The sequence below is a fragment of the Panthera onca genome, chromosome C1 (assembly GCF_046562875.1).
Source record: "Panthera onca isolate mPanOnc1 chromosome C1, mPanOnc1 haplotype 2, whole genome shotgun sequence".
Lineage (NCBI taxonomy): Eukaryota > Metazoa > Chordata > Mammalia > Carnivora > Felidae > Panthera > Panthera onca.
In genome coordinates, this window is record NC_138346.1 from 168,825,561 (window position 1) to 168,839,024 (window position 13,464).

Consider the following 13,464-nt stretch of genomic DNA (forward strand, 5'->3'; position numbering starts at 1 on the left):
TGTACTGCAAGATCACGACCTGAGCCAAAATCCAGAGTTGAATGCTTAACTGACTGAGCCACCCAGGCACCCCAAAGGTTTACATTTTAACATAAGACCATACTTAGATATGGATAAGCAAACATATGTATTAAGGCTGTGTATACCTCAATATTCCTCCAGATCCCTGAATGATTAATTTTTTTATCTGTAGTTTTCTACTGCTGCTGTAACAAATTAGCACAACTTTAGCAGCTTAAACAATACAAACTTATTATCTCACACTTCTGTAGGTGGGAAGTCTGGGGTGATTAGGCTGGTTTTTCTTTTCCAGATTTAACAAGACTAAAATCAAAGTGTCAGCTGGCTGGGCCCTTATGAGAGGTTCTGAAAGAATCTGTTTCCAAGCTCATTCCGGTTGTTTGTTAGCTGAATTCAGACCCTTGACTTTGTAGGACTGAAGTCCCTGTTTCTTTGCTGGCTGTAAGCTGGGGGCCATCCTTAGCTACAAGAGGTCTCTTGCAGGTTACATTTGGACCCCTACATCTCAGAGAAATTAAGGTATTAAAAAAACCCTTCTTATTCTTGGAATTGCTCTGATGTCCCCTCCTGCCACAACCATTCTCCTTCTTCCACTGTATTTCTCTGAGTGACTATTCTGTCCTCCTCTTCTGTTGGTAACAGGCCATATAATTACTTTGGGTCCCCCTGTATAATTCAGGATTACCTTTGTATTTTAAGGTCAGTTGATTCGTAACCATAATTCCATCTGCAAAGTCCTTTTACAGCAGTATGTATATTATACTGAATAACCAGAGGATGGGAGTCTTAGGATATCTTGAAAATTCTGCCTGCTATAGTATATGTGCATCTGGACAAAATAGGGTGACCAGTAGTAACCAAAACTTGATAGTTCCGCTAAACCATAATCTTGTCTATCCATCACCTCAAATTTTTAATTATTTTCCCAAATTGCAAGTATTTATTCAATAATTCAGTATTGTGACTATTACAACATTCAAATTAGATAATAAAATACAGCCAAAATAATAACTACCAGAATACCTACATGTAGATCCAAGTGGATAATTGTGGCTTATGTGTCATGGAAATGATGGCAGTCATGACCAATGAAAGCAATAATCTGACATCTGATATCTCAAAAGCATTAAGAATTTACTGCTGTTATTTGAGTTTTTCTGTTTGGAAAACACATTTGAGCTATGTTTCCAAGAATATTATAAGTTGCTTGAATAAGGATTCAGTGTGGGTTGCACTATACCTCTCAAAGTGGGCAGGAAGCAGATCAAACTTATCTTCAAGAGCAAGCTTTTGGTCTTTGGCTGGAGAGGCAATCTTACTCAGAGGCACATCTGGTAAAGTTTATTCAACAGTCTTCACGTTGACACTGTGCCCAAGACCTTTCCGTATAATGTGTACACAAGCTACTACATGTACTTAATGATTTTTAAGAACGGGAATATACTCAAATGTATCAATCAGACACCTTGTTAAAATAGTAAAAAAAAAATAAAGGTCCAACTTTTAAATCAGCCCTGTGATAGTATGAAAGAACATAAAGCAGATTTCCAGAGGATAAGTACAAAACAAACCTGAAGCATTGGTAAACAACTGTAACTGTAGGTACAATTTATAATTTTCAATTAGTTAAAGCCCATGAATTTGGAATTCCTTTTATGGATAGGTGTTGGTATTTACCTTTGCACTATATATTGAAGTACAAGTGTTCTTAAAATATTTTATGAGATTATAAAAATTTTAGGAGGAAATGATTAGTATAGTTAGACTTTAAAATATTTTAAACACATTTCAAATGCTACTCCCTTGAAAAACAATGTGATAATTATACGTAGGTCTCATCTGTTATTTAAAGGGAAGTGTTCAGAAATGATGGCCTATCCATGTACTGTCCATTACAGTAGGCACTAGCCATATGTGGCTATTGAAATTTAAATTAAATAAAATAAGTGCAAAACTGAGTCCTCCTCAGTTACACCAGCCACATTTCAAGTTCTCAGTAGCCATGTGACTAGTGCCCACCGTATTACACAGTGCAGATACTGGACATTTCTGTCAGTGCAGAAAGTTCTACTGGGCAGTGCTGACCTCAAAAGGACCATTAAATAGCTATTAAAATATTAATTGCAGCAATATGAAAATTACTTGAGATAAAATATTAAGTGAAAAATAAACAGGTCAAGTAATTTATAGATATAAACCATAATTGAAACAATGCAACAATTCAGGTTCGTTCTTCCATTTGTGTTACTTAGTACCTACCGTCAGCATTGTCCTGGGTAGGTACTGGGGAATCAGAGATGAATTGGACCTGTTCCCTGACCTCGAGGAGCTTCTAGTCCAACAGGAGAAGACAGATAAGAAAGCAGTATGTGCTTTACAGTATTACAGTGCCCTGATAGAAATCTGTTTAGAGTACTACTTACTGGGTGGGGGACAAAAGAAATTCCTCAAACATCAAACCCATCAGTTCTACCTATGAAAGAAAGTCAGGAAAGGTATCCCAAAGGAGGACTCATTTGCCCTGACTCTGCTGATGGGAGCAGCCGCTTGCCAGACAGACCGAGCAAGAGGGAAGGAGAGACTGGGTTGTCAGGCAGAAACCAGACTGGGCACTTCTCAAGGTCCAAGACTTGCTTGAGTTTGTAACTTTAGAATTGAGAGCTCTATAAATGCTTTTTAACCTGAACTGAACCACGCACTGTGAGTGAAGAAAAGCATGAAGATATAATACGAGGGGGCTGCATGGTACGTCAGGGAGAGAATGAAGCCCAGGTGTGAGGACAAGGGGGTTGTTTGTCAGGCAACAGAACTGAGCTTGACACTGTAGTGAATGTGGAACTGAAAGATTTCAAACAAACAAACAAACAAAAAAAAACAAAAACAGAGGAGAAAACATTACAGGGAAATGTTAATAACAGCAGGATTAGGGGTTTTCTTTATGACTATCAGTGATTTTCTTTTCCTTTCTACTATCTTACAGATCTGTAACATGAGCATGTTTGTTTTATAAATCTATCTGAAAAATAAAAAGACAAACAACTGTGTCATCTACTGGCTTTCCATGATATATTTGGCTGTACTTTGCTGTCACTTTGTTAAAGGTAAGAACAATCATAATATTAACTAGCTTTTATTGAGTTCTTTTCTTGGACCACTCACGATTCTAAGTTCATGTGTTAATTTATTTAATCCTCACAAGTTATACAAGGGAGTTACTAACAGCCCCATTTTACTGATGGAGAATTTCAGGTATTTAGAAGTGAAGAAATTTGTCCAGTGGTACAAAGGTGCGAAGTGGCAGGACGAAGCACCCTGAACTCAGAGCCCTAAATCTTCCTTTTATTAAATTAGTCTGCAATTCAAATTCTCTATTATTTCATTCTGGATTGCCCTCACTCATTACATTTTGGGAACATTTGGTTTTACTATTCTTCAGGCAGATCCTAATTTGGGTAGAAGAGATTGGAATGTGACTCACCCTGAAGGAATCCAGAAGATCAATCCCAGAGACCTGCATATCACACTCCCTTACTTCTTTCCAGTGTTTGCTCAAATATCTCTTCCCAAACATGGCCTAACACAGGTAGATGCTCAGTACATATTTGTAGAATGAATGAATGAATAAGCTTGAGCATTTAATCTTCAAAAAGATTATTTTTCTCAGTATATACTAAGATGACTACACAGAACATTTTTTTTCAAAAATAAGAAACAGAATTTCTCTTATAATTCTGTGTGATGGAGAGAATTCAATTAAGCCAGAATACTTTATTCTCTAAGTATTCCAGATAATCAACATTTAATAGTTTATCTTCAGATATTATTAATGATATAAGTAGGTCCATGGAAAAGACATCGCTGAGCTGGATTATAGGTGGTCAAAGCAAGTGCCACTGAAATAATTTATTTTAGCACCAGAGGAGAAAGGAGGCTCATTGAGGGACAGAAATAACACAACACTGAGGCATGCTTCTTAGGACGATGCATCCAAGAGGCAAGGGGGCATTCCAGAAACAGGCATCAGTCTGGGGGGGGAGGGGGCAGGGAATCCCTGGTTTAATTGTTCCCTGGGTTTGATATGAAAGTTATAAAAGAGCAAGTCGCTAGCACTGTCAGAAGCCAAGCTGATAAAGCTGAACATTTTAAGTTCTAGCCATTTGATCCACCTCTCTGAGCAAGCAAGATTCATGAATGAAGAAGGATCACATCCAATATTATGAAGTGAAGTTAGAAGCCAAAAGAAAACTTAAGACTGTATTTCTAGAATTGAAACCATCCAGTTCTTTTTTTTAAATAAAATATGCATTCTCTCATTGTAAAGGGACCTAACTATCAATTTCACTTTAAAATAATAATCTTTGTAAGTCCCACTTTATAACCTTGGTGTAAAAATGTTACTGATTTACATAAGCTTACTCAAATCCTTCAAACATTTACATATGCATTGTACATCTTATTCCTTATATTTTGAATAACTGGGAGAGTTCAAAGTATTAAAGAGAGCATTAGGGGTGCCTGGGAGGCTCGGTTGGTTAAGCACTTGACTCTTGATTTTGAGAGTGGTCATGGTCATGAGATGGAGTGGTCATGGTCATGAGATCGAGCCCCACATTGGGCTCTGAGCTGACAGTGTGAAGCCTGCTTGGGATTCTCTCTCTCTCTGACCCTCCCCACTTCTCAAAATAAATAAATAAACTTGTAAACAAATTTAAAGAGAACACTGTATTACTCTGTTCTTACCTGGAGGGTAAATAGAATGCTGCTCAATGTATAGCTTGTATTCCACTTAGCAGGGTCGTCCAAAAAATCTATACAGGCCCGACCAGTATTTTGGTCTACTGTATTGAAATAATACATTAATATTGACACATATAATAAAATTATTATTTACAGTTTATGAACATCAAAATATCACAGGCAAAATCAGAAAGCAAACGAGAAAGCAGAAAAGTATTTTCAGTGAATGTGACTGGCAGTTGATATAGTGTAGCTGTTAAAAGCATACACATAGATCTGAACATTGACTCCCCTGCTTTGTCAGCTCTGTGACCTTGAGCAATTTAACTTTACCTCTCTAGGTCTCACTTTCCTAATGTGTGAAAGGGGGATACAATGAAAGAAACTATCTTCACTGAAAAGAATCAAAAGATAAAGTACGTTTTATTAGCATATTAAAAACTTTTGTAAATAATAAGAGAAACATTTGTACCCTAATAGAAAAACCTTGCCATAAAAAGCTAAGAAGTGAAAAGAAAATTGTGAAAAGGTGAAAAGAGAGCTGTTGGATTTGACATCGTGTTGTAAAACTATAATAATTATAACCCTGGAGTGGGATGTGAGATTAAACAATGTGATAACCTTTAGAAACAAATCCTACTATGGGTTACAATGTTGTATGTTAAAAGTGCAATTATGAGTCAGCGGCAAAAGAAAAGATAATCAACAAGTGTGCAGGCTACTCATTGTCCTCTGGTATCTACTCTTCCTTTCTTCCATTTCTTCTGTGATAAGAAGCTCTATGCCTGCCCCCATCTCCATCTCTCTCTGTGATTTTAGATAAACACATGGTTGCCCGCATTTTCCCCAGCCTTTCCTCCAGTGAGATGCGACCATGTAACTAAAATGTAATCACGGGATATCAGCAGAAGGAAAGTGTGCAACTTCTACATCATATTTCCTGAAGGAAGCTGTTTTGCCCTCTGTGGTTCTCCCCCTTCCCACTGGTCACAGAGTAAATGCCTTACATCCAGAAATGATACTGCATGATGAGGACAGCAAAACCTCTCTGCCAGCTTTGTTCTGTTATATACAGATTGGAAAGATACGTAGAGCTTAGCATATCCCCTGACACAGTTAATTAACTAAATCAGTATTTTATTTTATTTAATTACAAAATTTTTTGTAATGTTTGTTTTTGAGAGAGGTGGGGGGGGGGGGGGGGGGAGAAGCAGAGAGACAGGGAGACACAGTCCAAAGCAGGCTCCAGGCTCCTAGCTGTCAGCACAGAGCCCCATGTGGGGCTCAAACTTGTGAACCATGAGATTATGACCTGAGCCAAAGTCAGATGCTTAACCAACTGAGCCACTCAGTCACCTCAGTTAACTAAATCGGTATTTTAAAGAAAGAATAGAGTTAAATATGACAAATAAGACTACAGAACAACTAAAAGAATATTAAAATGATGATTTGATTGTGTTTGGGGAAAGGGTCAGCTAAGTTTAAAGATAATTACAAAAATCTCAAAGGACAAGACTAATAGATATGATTACATAAAAATTTTTAAATCCCAGATATAAAAGAGCCAGCATAAGCAAAATTTAAAAATTAGTGACAGAGGGAAATATTTGCAACATCTAAGACAATGTAATAAACATTGCTAAGTCTGACAATTTGCAAAATAAGAAATACCATCAACAGACATGAAAAAATGTTTAACTCGCAAATATTCAAAGAAGTGCTTATTAAAATAAAAAAGTGAGATTTTTATAAAATTGGCAAAAAAAAAAAAAAAAAAAGTCTCTGAAGTTTCCATGCCCAGAATTGGAGAGTGATAAAATGAGAACTTTGTATACAGTTACTGGTGGAAGTGTAAATAGCATCCAGAAAGGCAACTTGGCTTTATGTATCTAAAGACTTAGAACTATATACAGCCATCTTTTAAAGTTTGGGGGCTAATAAATAATACTCTGCTCCTCCCGAGTTCATACATAATGAAACAGGCCTAACTGTGAAACATCAACTTTACTGTAGGTTAGATCGAAATGGAGAATGCATGATCAATGGCTTTAATCAAGCTCCACAAAAAGCCCCCCTGATTTGGACTTAACACCCAAACTGAAGGCCTGCCCGTTTCTTGCCTGGAGAAAGTGAGACAGCACCCATTCTCTGGGAAGGCTGGTTGGAAATAAAGTGTTGAGAAAGTGCTGAGCCACACGTGTTCAATTTTTCCTCCTATTTCCCCAACAGATAAGTCACTCAAGTAGTGACGGAGGGAAAGACCAGCAATCACAGATGTTCTATACTTTCTCTCCTTGAGACAGAAGCTCTTTGTACTTTGTGGAAATGGAAGGTTTGTAACTATGAGTTAAGAAGACCACCTCCCCCCCCACCCCATATTTAACCAGTAACTTCATTTGTGTTTATTTTAAGCAAATAATATAAAACATACACAATGAATTTTGTACCATAAATTTAATTTTATCCCTTAAAAATAGGGATTTTTTAAAATTACAAAGTAATAATGTACTTGGAAAAAAATTATATGAAAGTATATAAAGTAAAATATGAAAACTCCCTTGCCTACTAATGCCACTCTTTAGAATTATTACTAGTTGGGCTATACAAATATACACACACATGTGTGCGTGTGTGTGTATGGTTTTTGTTTTTTCATTAAATGGAATTATATCTTACATGTTATTCTTTGAAGTGTGTGTGTGTGTGTGTGTGTGTTTTTTTTCCATTTAACAGTGAATCATCAACATATTTCTGGACATATTTATTTATTTATTTATTTTTTGATGTTTGTTTGTTTAGAGAGTTCTTGCAGGTGAGAGCAGGAGAGGGGCAGAGAGAGACAGAATTCCAAGCAGGCTCTGCACCGTCAGCACAGAGCCTGATGTGAGGTTCAGTCTCACAAGTGCAAGATCATAACTTGAGCCAAAATCAAGAGTCGGATGCTTAACCGACTGACCCACCCAGGTGTCACTGGACATATTTATTTAAAAATATTTGAACACCAGATATATGCCAAGTAGTGAATATTCTTGGAATATAGCAATGACCAAAAAGTCTTGCTTTTATATATCTTCCTTGTTATGTATATAGCTGTAAGATATTTTATTTAAAAATTCCAATATCAATGGACACTGGTGTTTATCTCCCTTTTTACTGTTTCCAACATTGTTATTGGGAACAAACATCTTTAAATATTAAACATACTCTTCCACACTTGTGCTACTATTTCTATGGAATCATTTATAAATATGGTATTACATGGATTTAGGGCTGTTTGCCCTTTATTGCTGATTAGAAACTGTCAAACTGCTTCCCACATAGGTCACACTAAGGTCATCATTATGTCAGAGAGCCCATGTTTGCCTACCCCTACTAAAATTGTGTAGATTTTTAACATTTTGTAAACATAAGCAATGAATCATAATTTTTGTTTTAATATGCATTTATTTTCTTACTAGTGTGGCTGAACATCTTTTTGTGTTTATTCTTGTTATGTTTCTTCTATAAAGTGTTTGTTTATAACTTTTGCCCATTTTTCTATTGCTTTAATTTTTCTTATTGATTCTTAAGTGCTCTTTATATGTTGTAGATATTCTGTTCTCATTGCAAATATTTTCCCTTGGTTTGCAAAAGTCATGTGTTTCGTCTCTGTTTATAATATTGTTGGACATAGAGAAGTTTTAAAAAGTTCATATAGTTTAATGTACCATGCTTTTTTCATGGATTCTAGGTTTTATCATATTTGAAAAGGCCTTCCTCATCAAGCTGATAAAAATTTCTATTAGATTTTCTTCTTTTTAGTATGTAAAACTTTTAGATTTTTGATATATCAGGAATTCACTTTGTATATAACTTGAACAGCATTCTAACTAATTTCTTTCTAAAATGTTAATTTGTCAGTGCATCATTTTTTATGATAAAAAAATTAGACGCAATGAGAATATTGAACAAAACGAGAATAGTTATCATTTGGTCATCAAAAATGACCTTTGAAGAATGTTTAATAATGCAGAAATAAACATGTCATTTTAAAAACTTCATATGTAATATTTCAACTATGTAGAAAAAATACATACATAGTAAAAAGAAAATAAATTTAAGTGTTGAGAGCAATAGCTCTGTGAGTTAGGATTCAAGTTGATAATTTTATCGTGCCTTTGCATATTTTACCCAATAAGCATGCTTACTAATATAACCATAGCAAAGCTGTTAAAAAGAAACATTCTTAAACACTTATGAGGAACAAGGACAATAGGGACAGAGCCCCAATGAAGAAATCTCATTTGGTCCTTACCATTTGGATGAAAAGGAATTGTTAAGAATTTCACAACTGGAGGGACCAAATTGTACTCCGATGTAAAATTTATTGTCAGTTGGAAGAATAATCCTATGATAAAGACACAAACATTTTTACAGAAGTGTCATGTGGCACTGATTACCTGAAACCTGAAGTTTCTCTACACGTTAGCCTCCTCAAGGTCCCTGGATTTTTGTTTATAAGTAAATTGGATCACAGGGTATGTAGACTCCCCTACACAGTATAACACACTCTGCACAATCTAATCCCACTGTGTTTTCAGCCTGCTTCCCATCAACCCTTTTTGCCCACTGACTCCATCCCTTAACACCTGCCTCCTGCACTGTATTGCTCATATTTACTGAACTCACTGTTCCAGAACCATTTCTTGTTGATAAGCTTTTGCCATGCTGTTCACTCAGACTGAATTTCCTTCCTCTCCTTCTAAACCTGATAAACTTTTACCCGTTCTTAAGGATTCAACTCAAGTGTCACTTCCCTGGGAAGCCACTCCTGACTTTCCAAGGTGAAATTAACTAATCACTGCCTCCTCAGCATTCCATTCAAAATCCATTACTATCAGGTATTATATTTTTTTACAATTATCCACTTATGTTTCTCTCCCCTGCTTTACTCGACAAATCTATCTTGTTAAACCACAAAGAAAAAGTGCATGGTCATTAACGTTTATAGTGGCCCAGTCTTCTTAAAAATTTGATTTGTGAAAATTTGGGGGGAAAATCACAGAGGAAAGAAGTGAGAGATAATTGTGGGATTTCTGTGCAAGTAGGAATTTTGATAGCTATTCTCTGATTTCATGGAAGGCTTACATGATATTCCCAATTGATATACTTTACTGTGTCTGCTTCTTAAAAGTGTAAGAACATTAACATTTGGCATAAAGAAAAATTCAAATCTAAAATTTCCATCTATGTTGACAAATGGCAAGAAATTAAGGCACATAATGAAAAAATAACACGTGAATACTTTTAAAATTTTAGAGAATTTGTATATTATAACCTTATTATATACATGAAAGAAAATAGGCTGATAATGGCATAAAGACTTTTAAAAAGCAAATTAGTTTTGAAAACACAAACCTTGCCAAACTGTATTCTGTAGACCTTGAATACTAGCTCCCCATTCCATCAGATCTTCACTTACAGGAAAGGCAGTAATACCCTTTAATTTAAAAAACAAAGAAAAGTGGAAGATTAAATATCACAGCTTTGAAGATCAGATATCAAATTACAATGAATTCCAAAAACTCCACATTTTCTTTTCCTGATAAATTTATTTATTTGTTGATTTGGGGAGATGCTAGATATTGTCTTATTACACAGAAGTTAAGGTAGATTCTAAGAAATACACACAACAGTAAATTTAAAATAAATCATAAGCATGGAAATTGCAAGCGGGACTACAAAGTCAAGACTGAGATGTGTGGCTTATATAAATCAATAGCTAATTTAAGATTTCAAATAGAAAAGAAGGAAAGAGTTGGAAAGCAGGAATTTCTTCAGAGCTTTAAAAAACTATATGGATGCTCTATTGAAGGAATGAAGTAAAAAATTTTCATTAAGAAAAACACAATTCCAAAATTATGCTTGTATATAAAAATAAAATTTTCATATACTTGAGGTACTGTCCCAATGGATGTACAAGAATGTATTTCATGCAAAACTTTATCACTTATGCTGAGGAATACTTAAATATAGTTGACAAACATTTCTGAGCAACCACATCGTTATTAAGTATGTTAAATGCTAGTTTGGATAAACATTATAATATTTCCATTTTCTCCATTATCTATATTTACATATCACTTCTCCCTTCATCAAATTCTCTTTTACCAGAGAACTACAAAGTTCAGGTAGAGCAGAAACAACATCAAATGTTAGGTTTGTGCATCCGGGATGTTTGTTGTTGGACTCAATAATTGTTCTAACATCTGCAAGCGAAGACAACACTTCTATAGCAGGGGTTGAAACAGAAAAAAACCACTTAACTACACCTGGAGCAACTGTTGGTAGCCCTCTGTGCATTCCCTCTAAGGTGGCTTTCTTTCCATTCTTTCTCTTAAGTACCCCCTCCCCCCCCCTTCCATTTTTAATTCTCCATACCATAAGTGATACATCAGCCTGTGGCACCTATGGACCTCACTGTGGTGGCACTCAGGGCAAAGCCTTCCTCTGTGTTAAAATTATAAAGGAAAGGCACTCGTGCATTATGATAGCAGTTGGTGAAAAGTGCACTAGACAGTGATTAGTAGAACTTAAGACTTAAGAGCAAGGCGTTTGGAATCAGAAAACCCTATGATAGAATCCTGGGGCCAAATATTTACTGAACCTTTCTAAGACTTAGGTTTCTATTTAATGTAGGTAAAACAAAACACTACTTAAAAAAAAAAAAAAGTTTACTCATTTATCTTAGAAGGGGCGGGGCAGAGAGAGAAAGAGAGAGAGAGAATCTCAAGCAGGCTCCACACCGCCAGAGCAGAGCTAGATATGGTGCTCGAACCCACGGAACAGTGAGATCATGACCTGAGCCAAAATCAAGACTCAGACACTTAACCAACTGAGCCACCCAGGCACCCCAACACTACTTATTTTATGATATTGTAATTAATGAGCCACAGCCCTGCACCTACTAATTACTACTTGCTATTCAGGGCTTAAATACGCATAAATTACTTAGCATAATATGCTCAATATTGTGAACTGTTATTATGAAGTAATAATAATTGTTATTATTATAGTGTAACAGTGCAATCAACTCATTAAATAACAATGCTGCAGTGGCAAATTAGGTTTAACTAAATTATGCCTTCTAGAATAAACACGGATCAAAATGATTTTTAAAAATTTGTACCCCAACGAAACCCATCCCTCCAGGTTCCCGGTACTTACCTTAAAATTGTTCTCCTTCAACTCTTGGAAGTCTCTTTCCAGCAAGAAGTAAGCCCTACGGTGCATGATAAGGCAGCAAAGGGCCTGGCACTTGTCCCCACACTCCTAGGCTGCACTCTGAGACAGATGTCTGAGATTACCGGTCACTCTCCCACTCCGACATAAATCTTGTTTTCTAGAGCCCCAGAACGCTGTGTCCTCCCAACAGAAGTGGCTCTAAATTGGACATAGAACAGTGACTTTTTTTTCTCCTCTGACTTCAAGAAGGAAACCGGGCACGTGCTCAACTGCGGTGTGCGACCGCCGTGCCAGCCCACAGCCTGGTCTCAAGGCAAACTTGGATGAGCACCTGGCACAACCCGTGTCGTCCGTGCGGGCGGCGAGCGGGAGAGGTGTAAGCTCAGGGCAGCGTGGGGCCCTCTTTAGTCGGGTAGTTTACGTTTCACAGGTGTAACTGGGTGCCCGCTTCGCTGGAGGTCGCAAATCGGTTGCCGAGCAACAGAACCCTGCGGGAAAGGAGTGGGGGGAGTTTGGCTGCCCCTCATCCAATCAGCGACCGGGGCAGGCCTCTGGAAAGCTTCGCAGCCAATCGTCCAACAGTTTCACTTTGACAGGCCAATGAGATCTGTTGTCAAGACAACAACCCCCGCCCCCCACGCCAACTCAGTCCACCAAAGTGGACTGTACCCAATTAGTGTAGAGGGTGGGGTAAAGTCCCAGGATCTTTCAGAAGCCTTCACTCGCAGTCCTTTTCTGAAATGCTTTCACTCTTCTTTGAATATCAGAAACTGTCTGGTAATAAGTAATCACTACATACAAGTCTGAGCTTATTAATCATAACGTATATGGCAAGCTATCATTCATAGTACGTTACAAATATTACTATGTCGTCAAACCCGACAGTTGCCTTAGGAGGATGCTCCGGGAACAAGGAAGTATTTCAAATGTATCAGGTTCCCATCTTGTGCCACAGGGTTTTGCACTACTTTGCCTTCTATCTAGACATTTACCACATTCCTTTCACCCTTTTCCCCCACCACTTTTCCTTAACTCGTCGTTCAGATTTAACTTCGCCCTCATGGAATCTTTCTTTTGTGATCCTAGAGGACCCTATGTTTACCTCCTCGTTAGCATTTATCACACTGGATCACAACTGCTCAACAGACGACAACTGTCGTCTTCTACCGCAGACTGTGAGCTACTGAAAGGTGCTTGCTTGCCAGTGCCGACTACAGAAGTTGACATCATTGTTCAGAGTACCTTCTGGTTAGCTAGTTATTTAGCTAATTTTACAGAAACTGGCTATCAGTTAAATTAGTTCATGCATTCCACAAACATTAAGGACTTCTTATGTGCCATGAAAACAATTCAAATGAAGTGACTGCCTTTATGTCTCCTTTATGCTTTATGGCTCCAGGATACAATAAAGTACACAAAAACAAAACAAGTATACAAAACAAAAATCATAATTTCAGATCGCAGTAAGTGCTGGCTAGACAG

At 37.0% G+C, this 13,464-nt stretch overlaps 1 protein-coding gene across 8 annotated transcripts in view; it reads right to left on the reverse strand.

The window, feature by feature from the left end:
* Positions 1-12,822, reverse strand: part of UBE2U (ubiquitin conjugating enzyme E2 U) — a 64,714-nt gene extending 51,892 nt beyond the window's left edge. For 2 of the 8 annotated variants that reach the window (XM_060621175.3, XM_060621176.3), the window contains exons 1-4: positions 11,965-12,822; positions 10,156-10,237; positions 9,053-9,145; positions 4,762-4,859 (exon numbers count right to left, since the gene is read on the reverse strand). In XM_060621175.3, coding sequence (XP_060477158.1) covers positions 4,762-4,859; positions 9,053-9,145; positions 10,156-10,237; positions 11,965-12,030 — 339 coding nt within the window. In that variant the 5' untranslated portion in view covers positions 12,031-12,822. Of the gene's footprint in view, positions 1-4,761; positions 4,860-9,052; positions 9,148-10,155; positions 10,244-11,964 lie in introns of those variants that run through there. The other 6 variants (XM_060621173.3, XM_078451822.2, XM_060621179.3 and 3 more) reach the window with 6 other exon arrangements.
* Between the last annotated feature and the right edge of the window lie 642 nt (positions 12,823-13,464).